A 19,198-nucleotide genomic window follows, 5' to 3' on the forward strand; every position below is an offset into this window, starting at 1 on the left:
AATCGGCGTCGTATATTCGATTGCTTATCAACGATGACAAGCCAAATTTAGATCATCTTGACTTTTTAGCGAATCGCGTTGCAGAGAAAATATTTGAAACCCTGTAGCAACAAGATTTCACTCCCAGGTTATGACTTTCTCGTCGTCTGCTCAACATCCTCCGTGTGTGTATACAGCTGTAGCACGCGGGGTAAATTTCAAAGTCCATCTCATTAATCAGATTCGATCCCAGAATTCGATTGTGATTCAAAAATTGTAGATGATTGATTTATTTGTAGAACAATTATGATACCCAAATTACAGGTGCTATTTTATTCTATTATCGGTCCTTGGCAGATCGACCTATGCTTAGTACCAGTTTGAAGTTCCTATTCTTTATCATAAACATAGGATTTTTGCAATGTTTGACGCAACTAGTTAGAAATATTGAAAAAGAGGACGTCGAGTTAAGCTGCTTTAAAGCATAATATGAGAAATCAAATCAACCAACTTGATCTATTTTGGTCCGTCCCATTCCGTAGCTTCTACATTTCAACATACACCCTAAAGGTGTTGAGAACAGCAGTATTAAAAATGCAGAGTTTATCCGTGACTTATATAATTTTCTTATATTTTTTCGCTGTAATAAATCATCATTTTCACAGTTTCTGTGCTCATGCGGATCAATTATCGCAACATGATTGTGAGTAACGGATAATTGGCAACATTCGGCTGGCTTACTGAAAAAAAACCATTGCTTATTGGAGATTTTTTTAATTCTGTGTAATTTACAGTTAAAATATCCACCAACAATATCACTGGCGCGGTAACTGAAACGCAACATGCAACTTGCAAAATCAGCACCGAAGAATTGGTTGCAAATGCACAGGCGACTGTTACGAGAGTGCTTACAGGGATGTGCAGCGCAGGTCTGTTCCTTGCAATTAATTTAAAATAATTAATTCAAAATGAATTAAACATTGTCGTCAATTTCCACTGGTTGAAATAATTAGTGGATACAATTCGGCCGATACAAAATATCAAAGGAAAGAAAAAGAACTGCAGTTGAGAAATAGTTTTCCGAATCTTGGACGGGACGCGTTGGAAACGCCAGATTTTTATATTCTTACCCTTCGTCATAATATTCTTGCAAAATAGGAAGACATATAGTTGAGGCATATATCTAAAGTTTTTAGAACAATTTACCACGTCATGTGGCAGGAGGAATTTTATTGTTGTTATAGTAGTAGTAGCTTACGAAAAACAGTCATGATCTATGCTTCGTATTTATGTGCAAGTTTATAGTGCAATTGTCATTATTATCATTATTACTATATCTACTTTCATTCTTCAGAATAGTATTAATTCAATGACCTTCCAGCTAATATGCATTACAAGTAAAAGTATACTCTGCATGTTTTTATCCGGTGGTTAATTATTAGTCTCATGCCCATGTGTATACGCATGAATAAGGTCTAAATACCGTTGTCCGGAAGAGATTTTTGTTTGTTATACTTAGTGGATAATCCGGAAGCTTTTATTTGATATATTTTTTTATTTATATTTGATTACAGAAACTGTAGAAAAGCGTTTCCAGCAATTGGAAAGTTTACTGAAACGCGAATTCGATAATATAAACCACAAGCTGGACTACCTGGTTATGAGGAAAAAAAATGAGATATCAAAAACATCTCATTCCACTGCAATTATTGATCCTAGGCACGATGAAATCGAAAGATTAAACGGAACGATACATTACATAAACATGCCGTTAGGTATAATCAGAGATATACAATATGTATAATTATTATGCCTACAATAATATTATTGTATTATCTTATAAGTTTTCGATTGATATCGATTTTTTTTGGTATTCGTTTACGTGCAGGTACAGCAAGAGTATTCGCCTACTTTTTGCGTATTGACAATTTCGTTGAAAAAACGTCTCGCTGGGAATCTGGGAGGTTTGAACGCAGTTCTACCTTCACGGTTGGTCCTGGTGGGTACGCGATGTACGTTAAAGTGACCCCAAGGGACGAACAAGGCGATGTTACATTCGTCAACATTGGAGCTGGAGTAACTCGTGGACCATTTGACTCGACACTTGAATGGCCATTTTCTCTGAAGCACCGAATAGAGGTAAAGAGAATTTCTCCCGCTCTTGACCGTTATGATATTATTATCTCTTCGTCGTTCAAAAAATAACAGGAACGAGAAAACTTCTCCTACAATAGAATATCACGGGAATAAATGTTAATACAGAGGTTTTAACATTGTCTATCTTTCTTTCATTTTGTTTATTTGCTTCTTTATGATTACCATTATTCTTACTCTTCTTCTTCTTGTTATTATTATTGTTATTGTTGTTATTATTATTATTACCTATTGTCATCGTCATTTTAATTCTTTTATTATCGATGATGATTATGGGCTTCCTTGTATTTTCGGGGATGCGATATATGCGAATGAATTCCGTATTAAAATGTACAGATCTTATCGTAGTTCAAAGGAAATTGAATGGGCCAATTTGAACGCGTGGGATTGATTTCACTTTGAAGATAATACATTTTTTAAGGCAGATAAGATTGTGATACTGGGGCATACGGACCGTCAAGTGGACGAAAAGGGTTATTCCCGAATGAGCTGATGCTGACCTTCTTACGTGCTCGTATCTATAACTACTGCTATCTAGAAATTGATCACGATCTCAAGTTTTATCCGCGATTCCCTTATCAACCTTTCTCCACCAGATTTCAACCCGAGAAATAATACGTACACATATACAATAACGATATAGATTTTGGTATTTGAAAAATCATATCATATCATATGATAAAAATTTATTATATATTGATATTATCATTTACCAGATTTTGGATCACTCAATGGAAGCGGATCGTCAAGATTTAAGTTCCCGAATATCGGATCCTTCGCTTTCGAGGAATTCCCTTCCTTGGAGGCGGCCGATGATCCTGCAGGGTATGAATACCGACAACCCTGAAGGCGTTGGAATTGGTTTTCCTCTGAGTTTTATACTGCCAGACAACAACCATGAACGATATTCACAATCACACATGGCGAGTAATCACAGAATGTATATTTGGGAGGGTGATTTAGTCGTTAAATTAACCGTTTTCCTTTGATTATTGTTGGAAAATTTTGTCTGTTTATTTTGGAAGAAGAAGGTAATAACGTAGATATATTGAATAACGCGAAATAATAATTTTATTTATAATAAATACATACGTATATCTCATATAATCGTTATACAGATTTCGTTGGCAACGGAATTATGTTATATCAATTAATACAATGACTAGAAGAACACAAAAAATCTATCTACATATGCAACGAAGTATCAACAATCGATGATTAAAATAATTCTGAAACTCAGACATTAATCAATTCTCATAACAGAATCGGTTTTAATTAATTATACATATCATTTTTCTTAATCTTTGAACAGGTACAGTTAGACACTTATACAGTTTTTTTATCTTCATTTATTACATTCGTATATTAATTATAATCGTCTCGATAATATGTATGTATATGTACGTATAGGTATGTTTTGTTGTTTTTGTCTGTTGGTTTCATTTTTTGTTTTTTTTTTGTTGTTTTTTTTGTTTTGTATAATTTTTAAACGGAGATAAATTAACTTTCGTACTGATCGCGAGCGCCAAGTTTTTGCGCGGGTATTTCGAATTCTTGAATCGGAACATCTTGAAGTCTATAATCACCGGTTGATTGATCAATTTGATTATTCATTTCTTGAGACGCTGCACGAAGTAGGGCACGGTAAAGGGGAAGCGGAAGTCGTACAATTTTCATACCTTCACTTCCACCAGCGACCGCACCGAAAGATGCCTGAAAATTTTGTCCTACGCCCGGAGAACTGCGCTTCCGTCCGCAACCTTGAAAAATTAGAAAAGAACAATCAACGTGCGGATTTTTCGAAGTTACATTCAGGAGTCTTTATTATCAAAGCTGTTTCCCAAACTAACCGGTGAATGCATTGCAAAATGGTCTCTTCGCTTTCACGTCCACTACGAACGGGTCCAGGATCTGGGAATCTATCTGTGATGAAAAAAAACAAAAACAAATAAAAAATTAGTAATTATATAAAAATCGATAGTTTGTTTCGCTAAAAAGAATTGTTTTTATCATTTTTTTAAATACTATTATTATTCTTGTTAGCGTATTGCGAGGTGTAATCTGGAAAAGTAAAAGGAAAATCTTGTAGAATTGGTGGGTGGCTAGTGGTAAATTAATTGAAAATTGAAGCTTTTATTATAATTTAACTAATTTAATAGCATACCCTGTCCTGCGGTACTGCCGCGTTAACAACGTTCACAAGAACAATGATCATTAGAGCACATCGGATGTATCCGGAAACCTATAATTGGAAAATGAACCACATTTTTTTTTTGCGTTACCACATTAAAATTATTTTACAACGATTGTTTTTTTTTTAACTCTTTTTATCATTCAATTTATTTATTTTTTATTTGCTTATCTTTTCTTATGTTCATTGTCTTTTAAGATAAAATTCTAATAGATACGATTATCATTGCATTATCTAACTACGTTGTTTCGATTCAAGGATTATTTTCATAATAAGCTGTATTGAAACAAATAATGAGTTTAGCTTATGTAGTATCGGATGTTCCGATAATTGTAGATCGTTATCGAAAATTTCAACTGCAAGGGAGAACATCATATCAAATAATTAGCACGTCATTATTATATTGTTAACATTACGGGCACGTCACACGTATCTTCCTATACGTCAGGCTGCTTTACGTGGTATGCCATTAGAAATTAGAAAAAGGGTTTCGACGGATTAAATTTCGTACAGCAAAAATGAAGCTAACAATAAGCAAAGAAAAAGAAAAAACCATTATAATATAATAAGAATAGATTACATGAAATGTATATAACGATGTAGCTGAAATATTGAATCAGTATATCGATTACAAAATTTAATTGCTTTTTATAAAAGGTTGTCACTGACGTCTATTCATTTTGTTTAAATAATCTCACAATATCATGTTTTAAACGGCACCTTGTTAATGTGTCAAATACATGAAGCAGAGCTCCTGTGATGCTTGGGTAATTTTTACCCCTTCTCGATATACATGTGTTGGAAAATTGTATGCCAAGACAATTTCGCGACTTTTTTTTCTCCGTTTTTCCCCCCCCTTCGTTCTGTTTTATCCGTATCGCATAAGTTGAAGGTTTGGATAATGTTCAATTTTTAACCCTATGCATAATGTTGCACCCCTAGAGGATATCGTTATACTTGAAATACCGCAATTCTGCATAGGTTGTATACTTCGCCTTAGGCAAACAATTTCTTGGGGCTTTATATATTTATTCATTTATTTTTTGAAATTTTAAATTTTCGCTTATTCTTTGGTTTGTACTTTGCATATCTAAAATTGTAAATGGTTGAAGATTCTGTGTAATATATCGGCTTTATGATGTTGGATCAACAATTAAAATTTATTTTTGTTTGCTATCTTGATAATAATAAGCTTGGTGTGATTATCGTTTCGAGTCACGCCAAAAAAAGATTAAGAAATGGGACGAAAGGAAACGATATAATCTACTCTTATGCAGTTAAAATGGGTAATAATTTGTTGCGCACCACGCGCTTTAATTGTTCGTTATGAAATTATCCGGGTAAGATGATTACTTTATCTTTTCTGATGTCATTATTGTTACCAATGATCCTTTTTTTCATTTTTGTTCCCGGTATAAGATTAGGTATATGTATGTGTGTATAGCATAGTAAATCGTACCCACGGGTAACATCAAAGAATTTTTATTCTTAAGGATATGCAATACATATATATAGAAGCGGAGTTTCTGTCACTACATTTTTAATCAGTAAGAATTTCTAACAATCACGATGCAAGCTTCATTTAAAAAGAGATTTTTCGTGCACGTGAAGCTAGGCTAAAAAAAGGCACAGAAATATTAAGAAAAAGAGAAAGGAAAAGGAAAAAGGAAAAAAAAACCAAGCAATTGCTGATTGTTTCCCGACTCGTCTTTTGAATTTTGAATTCATGCAACGCTTATAGTTATTATTATGAACACGATTGCAACAGCTGCTCTATATGCACTATGTCTTTTTTTTCCAAGTAAATGAAAAATCGTCGTAGTTTTTATAAAAGCTTACGTACGCCTGCAATAATAAATAATAACATAATCGTGCGACGTACGCTAACGGAAGAGTTAATTAATGATGATCGCAAGTCTGTTGAAACCTATTTAGAAAAAATGAAATAAAACCAAATTTATAAGAAAAGTTATGGATGAAAAATTACAGAAGAACCAACGATATCCTCTTTTTTCATGATGTATACATATCCTTGCGTGAATATATACATAAATATGTAAGTTTGAAAGTATATTAATTTCTATTTTGGAATGTTCGCGCGTTAGAAATAAATCTTCTGAGAAGATTCTTACTAACATATAAGGCGAATAAATTGTTGTTTTCTTTCTTCTGATATTTTTGCACTCCATCCGCAAGAGGATCAATTCAGCTTACTTCTTTCTACCATGTAATAAAATCTGTTTAATATTTATATCCCCCATGAAAATATGCAATACCTAGTGGAGGTGCACGGAGGTGGGAGCTGAGTTTGACGCGTAAAGCCGATGAAAGCGACAAATCTCATGTGAAACAATTCGGAATTATTCCACATGATGGAATAAGAAAAAATGTATGTATATACAGTAGAAGGAAAAGGAAAAAATGCGGTGAAAATCGAAACGATATCTTGTATCGTCTCTGCAGCACGGATCTTTACATTGGTATTGGAAAAATTGAATTATACATATTCTAAATCGTGAATTTCAATTATTAATTTTTCTCGGTTCATCTAAAGCAATTTATTCTTCGCAATTATTTATTTTTTCCATTTTTCATTCAAAAGTACTAACAATGGGACAGTTGTCTTTTTTATTCTTGTCCGTCTGGTTTATTAAGTATTTCCACAAAAGGTGCAGTTGACAAAACGATTCTCGCTTTATTTCGAAGCAATTGAAGTCTGTGTAGGTAGAAAAAGATTTTCTACTAGTTTTGAAATGGTATGGAGAAAATTACGTTCATTCATTGCCTTCCGTATAAGCATGTTGCACATCCGCCATACACGTGGAGAGTCACGCGTTACTTGAAGTACAAAAAGAAAAACCTTTTAATCAAATTTTAAAAACCAGCGAGAAAAAGCTTCGCATCATGTGCAGCATGCAAAATGAGCGATTCGAGAATTCATAAATGCATTTTTGTATTCTTCCCTCCGAGAGGGGAGAACAATTTGTTTTCAGTGTAAAAATTATTCATCTCAACTTGGTCAAATTATTTTTTTTCTCTTGCGTTTTGTGAAATTCCGTGTGATAAATTTTGATTCCAGATAATGATAACGGTTTTTTTTTTGTTATTTTCATTTCAATCACGTCGTTTTGTTGACATGATATGTATGAACAAGGATATATTCGAAAAGCCCTGCTTAGTTAGTCAGAAATATAAACCTTTTGCATACATATTTTACAAGATCGAGATTCGCGCGCGACTTTGAAAATTAATTAGACAGCTTTGATATTGGGAACGAAAGATAAACCTGTCCTATTTTACAATATTGAGTTAACTATTGGAATCTTTGCCGGAACAAACATTCCAATATAGAATGCAGATTATTTGAATTATTCTTATACAAGTTTTCTAGTTAATTAATGGAGGTATTCAATTTTTATGTTGGTACATACATTATATACTATGTACAATGCATTACACATACCTTAATCGCTTCGGTATTCATAACGATATTCTTCTTCTGCAGCGTTTGATGAATCCTCGAATGGTATTTATTGGGGTACTGGTTATTCCCTGCGAATTCGTTCCTCTGAATAATTATACTACTCGAAATAGAAATATGTTGTACCGATAAAATTTCTCCAACTACACTTCTTCTTCTTCTTGGTCTTCTTCTTGGATATTCTATCTCGTCTATCGTCGACTTTCGGCGCTCGGTTGATTCTCCTTTGCGGGTTAAATTCCGCGGTAACTGCTTTTACATCCCCTACTTCCACTATTTTGACATGCGCTTTAACCCCGAACACGCCCTCTTCATACAAATATAGATATATAAAATATACATTTGTATATTTATACATACAATTTATGTACAACAGTATATGTACGTGTACATACATACAAGTCATGTAGTATATACGCTGACTAAATATTTCGCCAATTAATCTACTGCATGTCCAAGCATCAAGAATGAGATGTGATTCTCATCCCCTACTAATTGCCAAAAAAAAACGAAACTGACTAGAAAAAAGAATAAACGATTAAAAATTTTTTACGCTAATTTTTTTCCAATCTCTTTTCCAAATTAGAATTATAAAATGGCGATTACAAATATAGATTTTCACAAACGACGGTAAAAAAAAAAACTTTTTCATTTATTTCTTTTAAAATTACTTCTTACATGAAACAAACAATGGAAAAAAGAACATATATGAGCTTCTCTTTATGATACTTTTTGAATATATTTGAATTATTTTGGTATACTGAGAAACGTTATAATGTGCGTACACATAATACCCATAATGCCGGAAGTGTATTTACTCGATGTTATTACGCGTGGGGTACGTACTTCATAAATGATATCTAAATAAAAAAAAAGAGAGAGAGAGAGAAGAGGAGAAAAACTCAAAGAAAAAACTCAAAAAAGGGAAAAACAAGAACAATTGCTTGGTGGCTTTTAGTCCCTGAGTAGTTGTAACATACTAACATCGTTAAGCCATCGGAACCTGCTGTGTGTATATTATAGTATATGCTTACGCGGTCAGTTTTATATATCCGTAACTGAAATAAATATTATATATTTTCGAAAGTAAAAAATTTCGACTCCAATGTACCTAGGTTAGTTACATAGAATTATTTTTACCTATTAATTTTTGTTTGTTTGTTCTTTTATTTGAGCTATGAGTTTGTTAAATCGTCGTTCACACTATATTAATTTATTCTTGTTCAATTTCAAACTTCAATTTCAGAATTGTAAAATTTTGATTTCACCCGTTTTTTTTCACCATTTTACATTTCCTTTATATTATACATGCGATGAACTCGTATGCTGTTACAAAAATATGCCGATTGAATTCAAATTTGTATACGTTTTCGTGTGACAGCTAAGTTTTCAGCCTTTAATCATAAAAAAAAAACATCGGTTTTCCCTACTTGAGATAGAATCACAGTTTTCAATGAAGCACGACGAACAAACAAAAAAATCACAGACACCTGGAGGCGAGCTATGGCTATATTGTTTTTCCTATATTCTTCATAGAATTTTCACCTACCTTATCTTTTCTGAATTAAAGCATTAATTTTAATACTTATTAAATTTAGAAAATCAAAGTCGAATTATTGATAACCCCTTTTAATATATAACCCTTTATAACTAATGTTGTTGCGCAATCATTACATATTAATCATGATGAATAAGAGGGTGGGGGAATCAATGTAAGCTGATTATGATGGATCAAAACGACATCATGATCAGGTTTATTTGATGAATAGAATCCCGATAATTTATCATCACGTGTATGTATATGTATAATATAGGTAATATAATGACAAAGATTTCGCTTCTATTCCATAGACATACTTATATACCTATGGATACCCATACGTGATGACACGGACGCAGATCGTTTATTATAACGTAAAATATAATAATTTTGGACATTATATCTATACCGTCTGTGTCGTCTACGTGTACGGATACTTTTCAAAAATAATAATAATTATTATAATAACAATACTAATAATGATGATACGAATAATTATAATTATAATGATGATAATAATATCAGTAATAATAATAAAATCGACAAGAAAGAAAGTAGGAACAACGTTTTTTTTTGCGTTTCGTTTTTATCGCGGATAAGCGTCACTGCAAATATATGATTTTCATTATACATCAAAGAATTATGTCTGTACGGTGAAGTTTAAAATAATAATTATTTTTTTTCCCTCGTGTATAAAGTTTTCTAACACCTTTTGTAAAAGAGAATAATAAAAATTGAAGGAATAGTAAGTAAATAAATGAATAAAATTTCTTACCTCAGTTCTGTGTGCGAGTATCCATATTGTTTCATCTTCTTATATCTTCTTGTTTTGCTTAATATTTTATTCGTTCTATTGATTTTTGTTCTAGATGATGGTGTTTCAAATAAAATTCGAATTCTTAATTATTATCGTTTTTTACTCGGGACGAAGAGACCTCTGTTTCATGAAATGATGTTCATAATATTATATGTATGACGAGTTAAAAAATTATTCATAAACAGACTGAAAATCCTCTGAAAGTTTTCCATCGTTCCTTTATAGGTGCAGCTGCTTAAGTCTGCGAGCGCGCCCTCGTCTTTTGATTTTTAATTTTTTCAGTCTTATAAAGACTTTGTATTCCTTCGGACGATTGTTCTGTTTTTATTTGTTGAGTTTTTTTTTTCGTATGGTTTCGTTTTTTTTTTCGTTATTCGATTAAGTGTCCTGAATTTTTAAAAAGACTTTCGCTAGACTAAACAGGGGTTTTTAATAATCTACCAGTTGAAACATTCATGTATTCGATGTAAAATCATAGCCCATAGAGAATTCTATGTACCTACCCTGCAGTGAACATATGAACATGAATAAAATATTTCTATATTCTCTCTTTCTCGAATATAATAAGAAGAAAAATGAACCGTAGAGGAAGAAGAAGAATAAGAAGAATGAGAATATGATTGGTATAATTTCCTCAAAAGTATCAGCCGTTAAATTCGCACGTCTAGAAAGTTTCTACCATGGAAGATGTATAAATATCCACTCTAGTCCTGTCGGGTGATCATTGTTCACTTATAATTTTTCGTACACGCATTTTCGTACGGGTTGTGAATTGTGACAATTTTGATAATAATTATCGGCATCATGAAGGTTAAAAAATCGATAAAACCTGCGGTAGATTATTTTTCATTACCGTTGAATGTTTGTTTGATTACCGGAATGCATCCATTGGATTTCAAAAGATTCAATTTCTTCGTACGGTTATTTTACTCGATTTATTTTTGGGGAGTTTACTTATTTTTCGTTGTTCTGAATACCGTCACTAAAGGCATAGCTATACCCCTTGAAAATAATCTAGACGATCTTACCGATAATATCAGTTACATGATCAATCACACCATGGCGGCTTTCAAAATCGCTCTTTTTATGGTCAAACGAGTCGATCTAATGCGGTGAGCGATATATTTTCATGTAATTAATATTCGTTCCTTCTTTATCATGACACACTATAATGAAAGTTGACGAAAAAATCATTCAAATAAATAAATAGTTAATAACAAATAAATTACGATGCAATCTTCCCAAAGTTTGGTAGATGAAATCGAGGGAGAAAAATTTCGTCACATCGACTGCTGCTGCTCCAGAGAAAGAGACAGTTTCTCAGCCAATAAATTAATAACTAAAGCTGTTTTTAAATCAAAATGTCTTTATTACATTTATTCGTCATTTGTCATCGGTTTAATGTTGAATAGTACGTTGACGGCGATCTATGGAACAAAAAAGGTAAAATTTCTAATCACAATTTTAGATAAAAAAAATTTGTACAGGTTTTATATACATACGTGCTAACGTGCAACATATATGAAAAAAATATTTATTTCACACGACGAGCAGGTGATGAATTCTGAATTGATCAACAATTTAAATACGTCGGAGAATTTTTCTTCCGAACAATTTGACGCGAATCATAATCATCAGCGTAGTGTGAGAGGGTTGCCTTTTCACGCTTGGTATCCATTTTCAACAGAATTATCACCGATTCATGAATTTACATTCGCATACCAGGTCGTGTCGATCGCTTATACCGCAGTAATGGTTATGGCCTTAGATACGATGGTCGTCACCTTCATGATACACTTAAAAGTGCGTATTTTTTAGCCAAATAATAATGTTAAGATCTATATTAATAATGACAAACATAAAAATTCACTCATCCTATTTACATATCATTTGGTCTGGAATCAGCAATATGTGTAATGCGTATGTCCTTTATTTTATATTCGATTCCCTAGGGAATTTTCGTAGCCGATCAGGATATATTTATAGGCCCGTCTAAATTCTGGCGCGGGAAAACAATATATATATTTATGGATAAAATATAAAGTTATATGCTCGAAACAAATACATGCGTCATGTAATGCCGATAACCTCGGATTTAGATGTCGCGGAGTTTGAGGGAGAAAATAAAAAATAAATCAGGATTGACGTCCCTGAAGATGACAGATATGTGTACTGTCCTATAACACATTATGTATCTATCTGTATACATATATATGATATAAAAGTCTCTTGCCTTTCGTTTCGTCTGGTGTATTTAAAATTAGTAAAATTTGATTCAAGAAACAAATGAATCGTTGCTATATAAGTAAAATTCAAAATTACAATAATCCATTATTATTCATCATAAACACGTTGGATTGTCTGTAACGCAGTTATGACGTCTTTATATCGAATAATACAACCTATATGCACGCGCTATCATAATCGTATAATGTGATTCATATGGAAATCTTAGGATCATTTTGAATGGCGACGAAATGAAGATGGCGAGTTTAAACCGCAAGATATGATGTCTCATGCTGCTGATGCATTTTATACGATCAATGAATAAGCAAAATAAATTGATAGTCATGATGAAAATATCATTTCCTTCGTTTCTGAGTTTTACTTTTTCTTATATATTTAAATTCTTTGTATATAATTTTGCTAGGTACAGTTTCAATTGCTTTCGCATAATCTGAGGTACCTTAAAAAGCATGTCCAGAGTGAAATTATTGTGAATCAGACTCATTCCTTGGAAACTAGAGAAAATTATATGGATATTAACTTGACTGAAAGGATGGAAAAAAGTGTAGAGAAAAACGTTGCACATCATCAAGCAATAATAAAGTGAGTGTAAAGAAAATATTATGTTACAATTGAAATGCAAATAATAGAGATGTTTCCAGTTAATTCTGTGGCCGAAAAATTGATTCAACGATTTATTTCAGATTATCCGAGAATTTGGAGTCGGTTTTTAGTTATCAACTTCTGCTGCAGTTCGTTTGCAGTTTATTGGCAATCTGCGCCCTGCTATGGCAAGTTTCTAGTGTGAGTTATTGAACTTAAAAAGATTTCATGGAAAATTATCTACTTAGAATCACGCTACCTCGACAAATAATCATATCTGATTAACAAATATTTAAATATCAGAACCTTTTAATAATAGGACAAAACATTAAAAAAATTAATTAGTGTTAAGCATAGATATTATACATTCAATATATTTTATATGGTGTATAGTTTGTATAATGACGAGATTCCTGCAAGGGTTGGTTATTGAATAATTTCACAAATGGTCTGAGGAACGTTTCCTGAAATCCTGTTATATCAGAAAAGCGAATTTATTGGATGAATTTCTCCAAACTCGAAACTGATCAAGATATCATAATTTCTTCAATCTGGGATGCGGTTCAATTTCGTCATCTTTGCTCGCCAATAATTTTTTCTCTATTTTTCAGATGAGAAATCGGCAGCCTATGTAGTATTTTCTATGGCTCCTATATCTGAAACACAATACTCCTCGACACATTTACGGAATCATATGGGTGGAGCAATTTGTTGCGTACAATTTAGTTATGATACACCTCTGCATGATTGAGATAAGAACTTGTTATCCATGAGATTGTGATACATTGGTCTCACAGATTACCTAACTACTTTGCGAAAAGAAATCTATAACAAGCATTTTAATTTATTATTTATCATTTACTCTATACCAAGGATTTATCAATAAACATTTACTGTTATACACACATTGATTGTTTAATTATTATTGAGCACACTCTTCCATCCATCACTCATTGACATCGTTTCATGAAAATTAATTTTTGGACCGAAAGCCCCAAATTGAGGGTGTTTAAACATGATTGAATGCACACGATGAGAGGCACATGGGGTCTCGGACCACCTCCTCGGGTTTCCTGTTCTCCTGATACAAATACCTCCTTTTAGCAAACTTTCAATTTTCAGGGCCAGCATTTTAGAGCTCTGCATTATCACTTCCGGTTTAAAGCATGATCGAACGATCAAAGACACAGGCATGCATGCAGTCAGTCCTGCAATGCATCAGTTGCTCTCTCTTCCATACTAGGAATAAATAAACAGGGTGGAACGCATGCACCCTATCAGACACCAGGTCTCGGAATACCTCCTCGGGTTTCCTGTTCTCCTGATACCCAGAAAAATTTTTGCCCTAAATTCTAAACTTCGAAGACGCTGTTCTAAAGCTAGAAATTATTCTTTTCCCCTTGTATCTACGCTTCATTGAATAAATAAATACATAGGCAAGCATATAGTTAGTCCTGCAAAGAATCCATCGCTCTCTCTATCAGATTAGAAATAATCATGAAGGATTGAATGCATGCACATGATGAGGCACCAAGTTTCGGACCACCTCCTCGGGTTTCCTGTTCTCCTGATACAAATCTCCACTTTTAGGCAAACTTTCAATTTTCAGGGCCGGTATTCTAGAGCTCTGCATTATCTCCTCTGGCTTGTGTGGAAGCATGATTGAATGATCGAATGCACAGGCATGCATGCAGTCAGTCCTGCAATGCATCAGTTGCTCTCTCTCCCATACTAGGAATAAATAAACAGGGTGGAACGCATGCACCCTATCAGGCACCAGGTCTCGGAATACCTCCTCGGGTTTCCTGTTCTCCTGATACCCAGAAAAATTTTTGCCCTAAATTCTAAACTTCGAACACGCTGTTCTAAAGCTAGAAATTATTCTTTTCCCCTTGTATCTACGATTTATTGAATAAATGAATACGTAGGCAAGCATATAGTTAGTCCTGCAAAGAATCCATCGCTCGCTCTATCAGATTAGAAATAATCATGAAGGATTGAATGCATGCACATGATGAGGCACCAAGTTTCGGACCACCTCCTCGGGTTTCCTGTTCTCCTGATACAAATCTCCACTTTTAGGCAAACTTTCAATTTTCAGGGCCGGTATTCTAGAGCTCTGCATTATCTCCTCTGGCTTGTGTGGAAGCATGATTGAATGATCGAATGCACAGGCATGCATGCAGTCAGTCCTGCAATGCATCAGTTGCTCTCTCTCCCATACTAGGAATAAATAAACAGGGTGGAACGCATGCACCCTATCAGGCACCAGGTCTCGGAATACCTCCTCGGGTTTCCTGTTCTCCTGATACCCAGAAAAATTTTTGCCCTAAATTCTAAACTTCGAACACGCTGTTCTAAAGCTAGAAATTATTCTTTTCCCCTTGTATCTACGCTTCATTGAATAAATAAATACATAGGCAAGCATATAGTTAGTCCTGCAAAGAATCCATCGCTCTCTCTATCAGATTAGAAATAATCATGAAGGATTGAATGCATGCACATGATGAGGCACCAAGTTTCGGACCACCTCCTCGGGTTTCCTGTTCTCCTGATACAAATCTCCACTTTTAGGCAAACTTTCAATTTTCAGGGCCGGTATTCTAGAGCTCTGCATTATCTCCTCTGGCTTGTGTGGAAGCATGATTGAATGATCGAATGCACAGGCATGCATGCAGTCAGTCCTGCAATGCATCAGTTGCTCTCTCTCCCATACTAGGAATAAATAAACAGGGTGGAACGCATGCACCCTATCAGGCACCAGGTCTCGGAATACCTCCTCGGGTTTCCTGTTCTCCTGATACCCAGAAAAATTTTTGCCCTAAATTCTAAACTTCGAACACGCTGTTCTAAAGCTAGAAATTATTCTTTTCCCCTTGTATCTACGATTTATTGAATAAATGAATACGTAGGCAAGCATATAGTTAGTCCTGCAAAGAATCCATCGCTCGCTCTATCAGATTAGAAATAATCATGAAGGATTGAATGCATGCACATGATGAGGCACCAAGTTTCGGACCACCTCCTCGGGTTTCCTGTTCTCCTGATACAAATCTCCACTTTTAGGCAAACTTTCAATTTTCAGGGCCGGTATTCTAGAGCTCTGCATTATCTCCTCTGGCTTGTGTGGAAGCATGATTGAATGATCGAATGCACAGGCATGCATGCAGTCAGTCCTGCAATGCATCAGTTGCTCTCTCTCCCATACTAGGAATAAATAAACAGGGTGGAACGCATGCACCCTATCAGGCACCAGGTCTCGGAATACCTCCTCGGGTTTCCTGTTCTCCTGATACCCAGAAAAATTTTTGCCCTAAATTCTAAACTTCGAACACGCTGTTCTAAAGCTAGAAATTATTCTTTTCCCCTTGTATCTACGCTTCATTGAATAAATAAATACATAGGCAAGCATATAGTTAGTCCTGCAAAGAATCCATCGCTCTCTCTATCAGATTAGAAATAATCATGAAGGATTGAATGCATGCACATGATGAGGCACCAAGTTTCGGACCACCTCCTCGGGTTTCCTGTTCTCCTGATACAAATCTCCACTTTTAGGCAAACTTTCAATTTTCAGGGCCGGTATTCTAGAGCTCTGCATTATCTCCTCTGGCTTGTGTGGAAGCATGATTGAATGATCGAATGCACAGGCATGCATGCAGTCAGTCCTGCAATGCATCAGTTGCTCTCTCTCCCATACTAGGAATAAATAAACAGGGTGGAACGCATGCACCCTATCAGACACCAGGTCTCGGAATACCTCCTCGGGTTTCCTGTTCTCCTGATACCCAGAAAAATTTTTGCCCTAAATTCTAAACTTCGAAGACGCTGTTCTAAAGCTAGAAATTATTCTTTTCCCCTTGTATCTACGCTTCATTGAATAAATAAATACATAGGCAAGCATATAGTTAGTCCTGCAAAGAATCCATCGCTCTCTCTATCAGATTAGAAATAATCATGAAGGATTGAATGCATGCACATGATGAGGCACCAAGTTTCGGACCACCTCCTCGGGTTTCCTGTTCTCCTGATACAAATCTCCACTTTTAGGCAAACTTTCAATTTTCAGGGCCGGTATTCTAGAGCTCTGCATTATCTCCTCTGGCTTGTGTGAAAGCATGATTGAATGATTGAATGCACAGGCAGGTATCTTATGAGTCCTGCAAGGAACTAGGTGATGTTGCTATCCTAGGGTAAAGGAGAAGGATGGAATACACATGATTGAATGCACACAATGACGCACATGGGGTCTTAGTGCATGATAGTTGCAGGGGTCGAATTCGAATGAACTGAACTATTGATATAAGAAATAGTAATTGTTTATTGATAAATCATCGATATAAAATACGAGTTAATACATTGATTTGTACGTTGAGAATTTATTTACACGTAGAATTATTTTTGTATAATGATTGCTTTACAATATCATAAGAATATTATTTTGATCATTTTCCATAGTACTATTCTTATGGGTACATGAAAAATTTAAACATCATTCATTACTCAACACATTTGATAATTATTCTGTGCGTGCTGCGATGAGTCTTGTGTGCTGGTTGTGGGCCTGAGTTGCTTTGCAGGCTGCTCATTTCTACGCTGAAACATAAAAAAAGAATTGAGATCAAAAAACATGATGTAACACAATCGTTGCTTTCCTGATATACCAATGTGCAAATAGTGAACACTGCTGTTACATTTACAAATGGACGGTATTATTTGGTACCATACAAATATTTATGCCTTAATCGGTGAACGAGATTAATAAATCTTCGAAAATAATCTAGTAACGGCTGATTTTCAGGAGTTAAACCCTTTGGAGCATTTTTCGGAGGAATAAATATGGTCACTCCATTATTACAGGGGGTAATTCAGTAATTCAGTTCACTGATTTCGACTACTGGGCTGAAAATTCATACAGAAAAAAGTTGATTTTTCATCCAAAATCGAAAAAAATCAAAGGCTTTTATCTTAGGAAATTCTTTATTTTGGACAAAGAAAATAAAAGAGTAGATTTCGGTAGTAAAATTTGTGCAGTCATTTAATAATCAGGCACATTTACTTTTCATAGACGCCAATTCTGTCCACCAAATTCGCATCCATGCTTTCTTATCTTGGAGCTACCGCATTCCAACTTTTCATTTATTGCTGGTTCGGCAACGATATGATGCTGGAGGTAATATGGATCACGATTTCAAGCTAACACAGCTCTTTTATCGATAAATATACAATTATTAAATCATTCGATCATTTTTCGTTACAATTATAGTGAATTATAATAATGTACACAATTATAAAAATCTTGAAATAATAATGCAGAGTGTGTCGGTCGCCAACGCAGCCTGGGATAGCGCTTGGCCGGATATAAAATCCAAACGATTCCGTTTCGGAATCAGGATGATAACTCACCGATCCCAAAAAGTAATTTTGATAACGGCTGGCGGCTTCGCTAATGTGACGCTTGATACCTTCACCACAGTAAGAACCCCTTTTCAATTTTAAAAGTCATTTGATTAAGAATAAAAGAAAACTTTTGTCAATTTTATTCCGCAGATATTGAGAGCAGCTTATTCCTGCTTTGCCGTTTTAAAGAAGGTCGAGAATTAACAAGAAATGGAAGAAGAAATGAAAGAGTAGATCGATTTGTTTTAGACTTATAATACGCTATCTGTAACTTAGCTAAATATAACAGTGAATGTAAAGCAGGCGAATTTGTAAATGAAAAATGAAATAAAATATAATAAACACAAAATATTCTAATCCGTATCTACATTCATCCAACCAATTATATATTTCTTTCCCACAAGCTGAGAAGCTCGATAATGTGTCGCAACATTCAGGAATCAATCGTTGATTCGCGGTATTATTCTAATATATAAATTGTTGAGGGGTCTCAAAAATGTTGTCGTTATCAATCGTAAAAACTTACTCAGGCTTTGTCTTGTTCCCTGACAGTTCCATCGGGCATCGCAAAGTATGCCTTGGTGATGAAATTTTTCAAGAATATTCCTGTCTCCAATACCCTAGGGATCATCAATAATTCGTTGTTGATTTTTTCCCAGTCAGTAATACCGTTTGGGAAATGCCAATCGAGTACAAGATTTCTATTATCCGTTACCAGCGGGCCTTGTAGCAGAACAAGTGATAAAAATGGAACGTTTTCTTCTCTTTCTTTTTTCTGACGAAGATCAAAAAATAATAATTCTATAA

The 19,198-nt window shown here is 34.4% G+C and overlaps 3 protein-coding genes across 6 annotated transcripts; 2 read left to right on the plus strand and 1 right to left on the minus strand.

The window, feature by feature from the left end:
• Nucleotides 1-52: 52 nt before the first annotated feature.
• Nucleotides 53-13,896, plus strand: LOC105687781. 3 transcript variants are annotated; one of them, XM_048650668.1, is made up of 9 exons: nt 53-190; nt 645-682; nt 774-908; nt 1,554-1,754; nt 1,868-2,118; nt 2,850-3,056; nt 12,813-12,991; nt 13,093-13,192; nt 13,603-13,896. In XM_048650668.1, exons 3-9 carry the CDS (start codon nt 896-898, stop codon nt 13,624-13,626), a joined length of 975 nt encoding a protein of 324 aa, XP_048506625.1. In that variant the 5' UTR covers nt 53-190; nt 645-682; nt 774-895; the 3' UTR covers nt 13,627-13,896. The 3 variants fall into 3 exon arrangements, with proteins under 3 accessions (XP_048506625.1, XP_012259089.2, XP_048506624.1); XM_012403666.3 differs by having other exon boundaries at nt 59-682; XM_048650667.1 differs by having other exon boundaries at nt 59-682; nt 13,093-13,179.
• Nucleotides 3,527-8,289, minus strand: LOC105687782. Of its 2 annotated transcripts, XM_048650669.1 has the most exons (5): nt 7,932-8,289; nt 7,788-7,876; nt 4,298-4,375; nt 3,984-4,056; nt 3,527-3,893 (listed from the first exon to the last, which is right to left on the minus strand). In XM_048650669.1, the coding sequence occupies exons 1-5, from the start codon at nt 8,209-8,211 to the stop codon at nt 3,634-3,636; spliced, it is 780 nt and encodes a 259-aa protein (XP_048506626.1). In that variant the 5' UTR covers nt 8,212-8,289; the 3' UTR covers nt 3,527-3,633. The 2 variants fall into 2 exon arrangements, with proteins under 2 accessions (XP_048506626.1, XP_012259091.1); XM_012403668.3 differs by having other exon boundaries at nt 7,788-8,280.
• Nucleotides 13,897-17,101: 3,205 nt separating the features above from the next.
• On the plus strand, nt 17,102-18,854 carry LOC125499882 (odorant receptor Or2-like). The gene is made up of 3 exons (XM_048649958.1): nt 17,102-18,164; nt 18,308-18,466; nt 18,542-18,854. The coding sequence occupies exons 1-3, from the start codon at nt 18,090-18,092 to the stop codon at nt 18,593-18,595; spliced, it is 288 nt and encodes a 95-aa protein (XP_048505915.1). The 5' UTR covers nt 17,102-18,089; the 3' UTR covers nt 18,596-18,854.
• Nucleotides 18,855-19,198: the final 344 nt, after the last annotated feature.

Source organism: Athalia rosae, chromosome 2, assembly GCF_917208135.1.
Source record: "Athalia rosae chromosome 2, iyAthRosa1.1, whole genome shotgun sequence".
Taxonomy (NCBI): Eukaryota; Metazoa; Arthropoda; class Insecta; order Hymenoptera; family Athaliidae; genus Athalia; species Athalia rosae.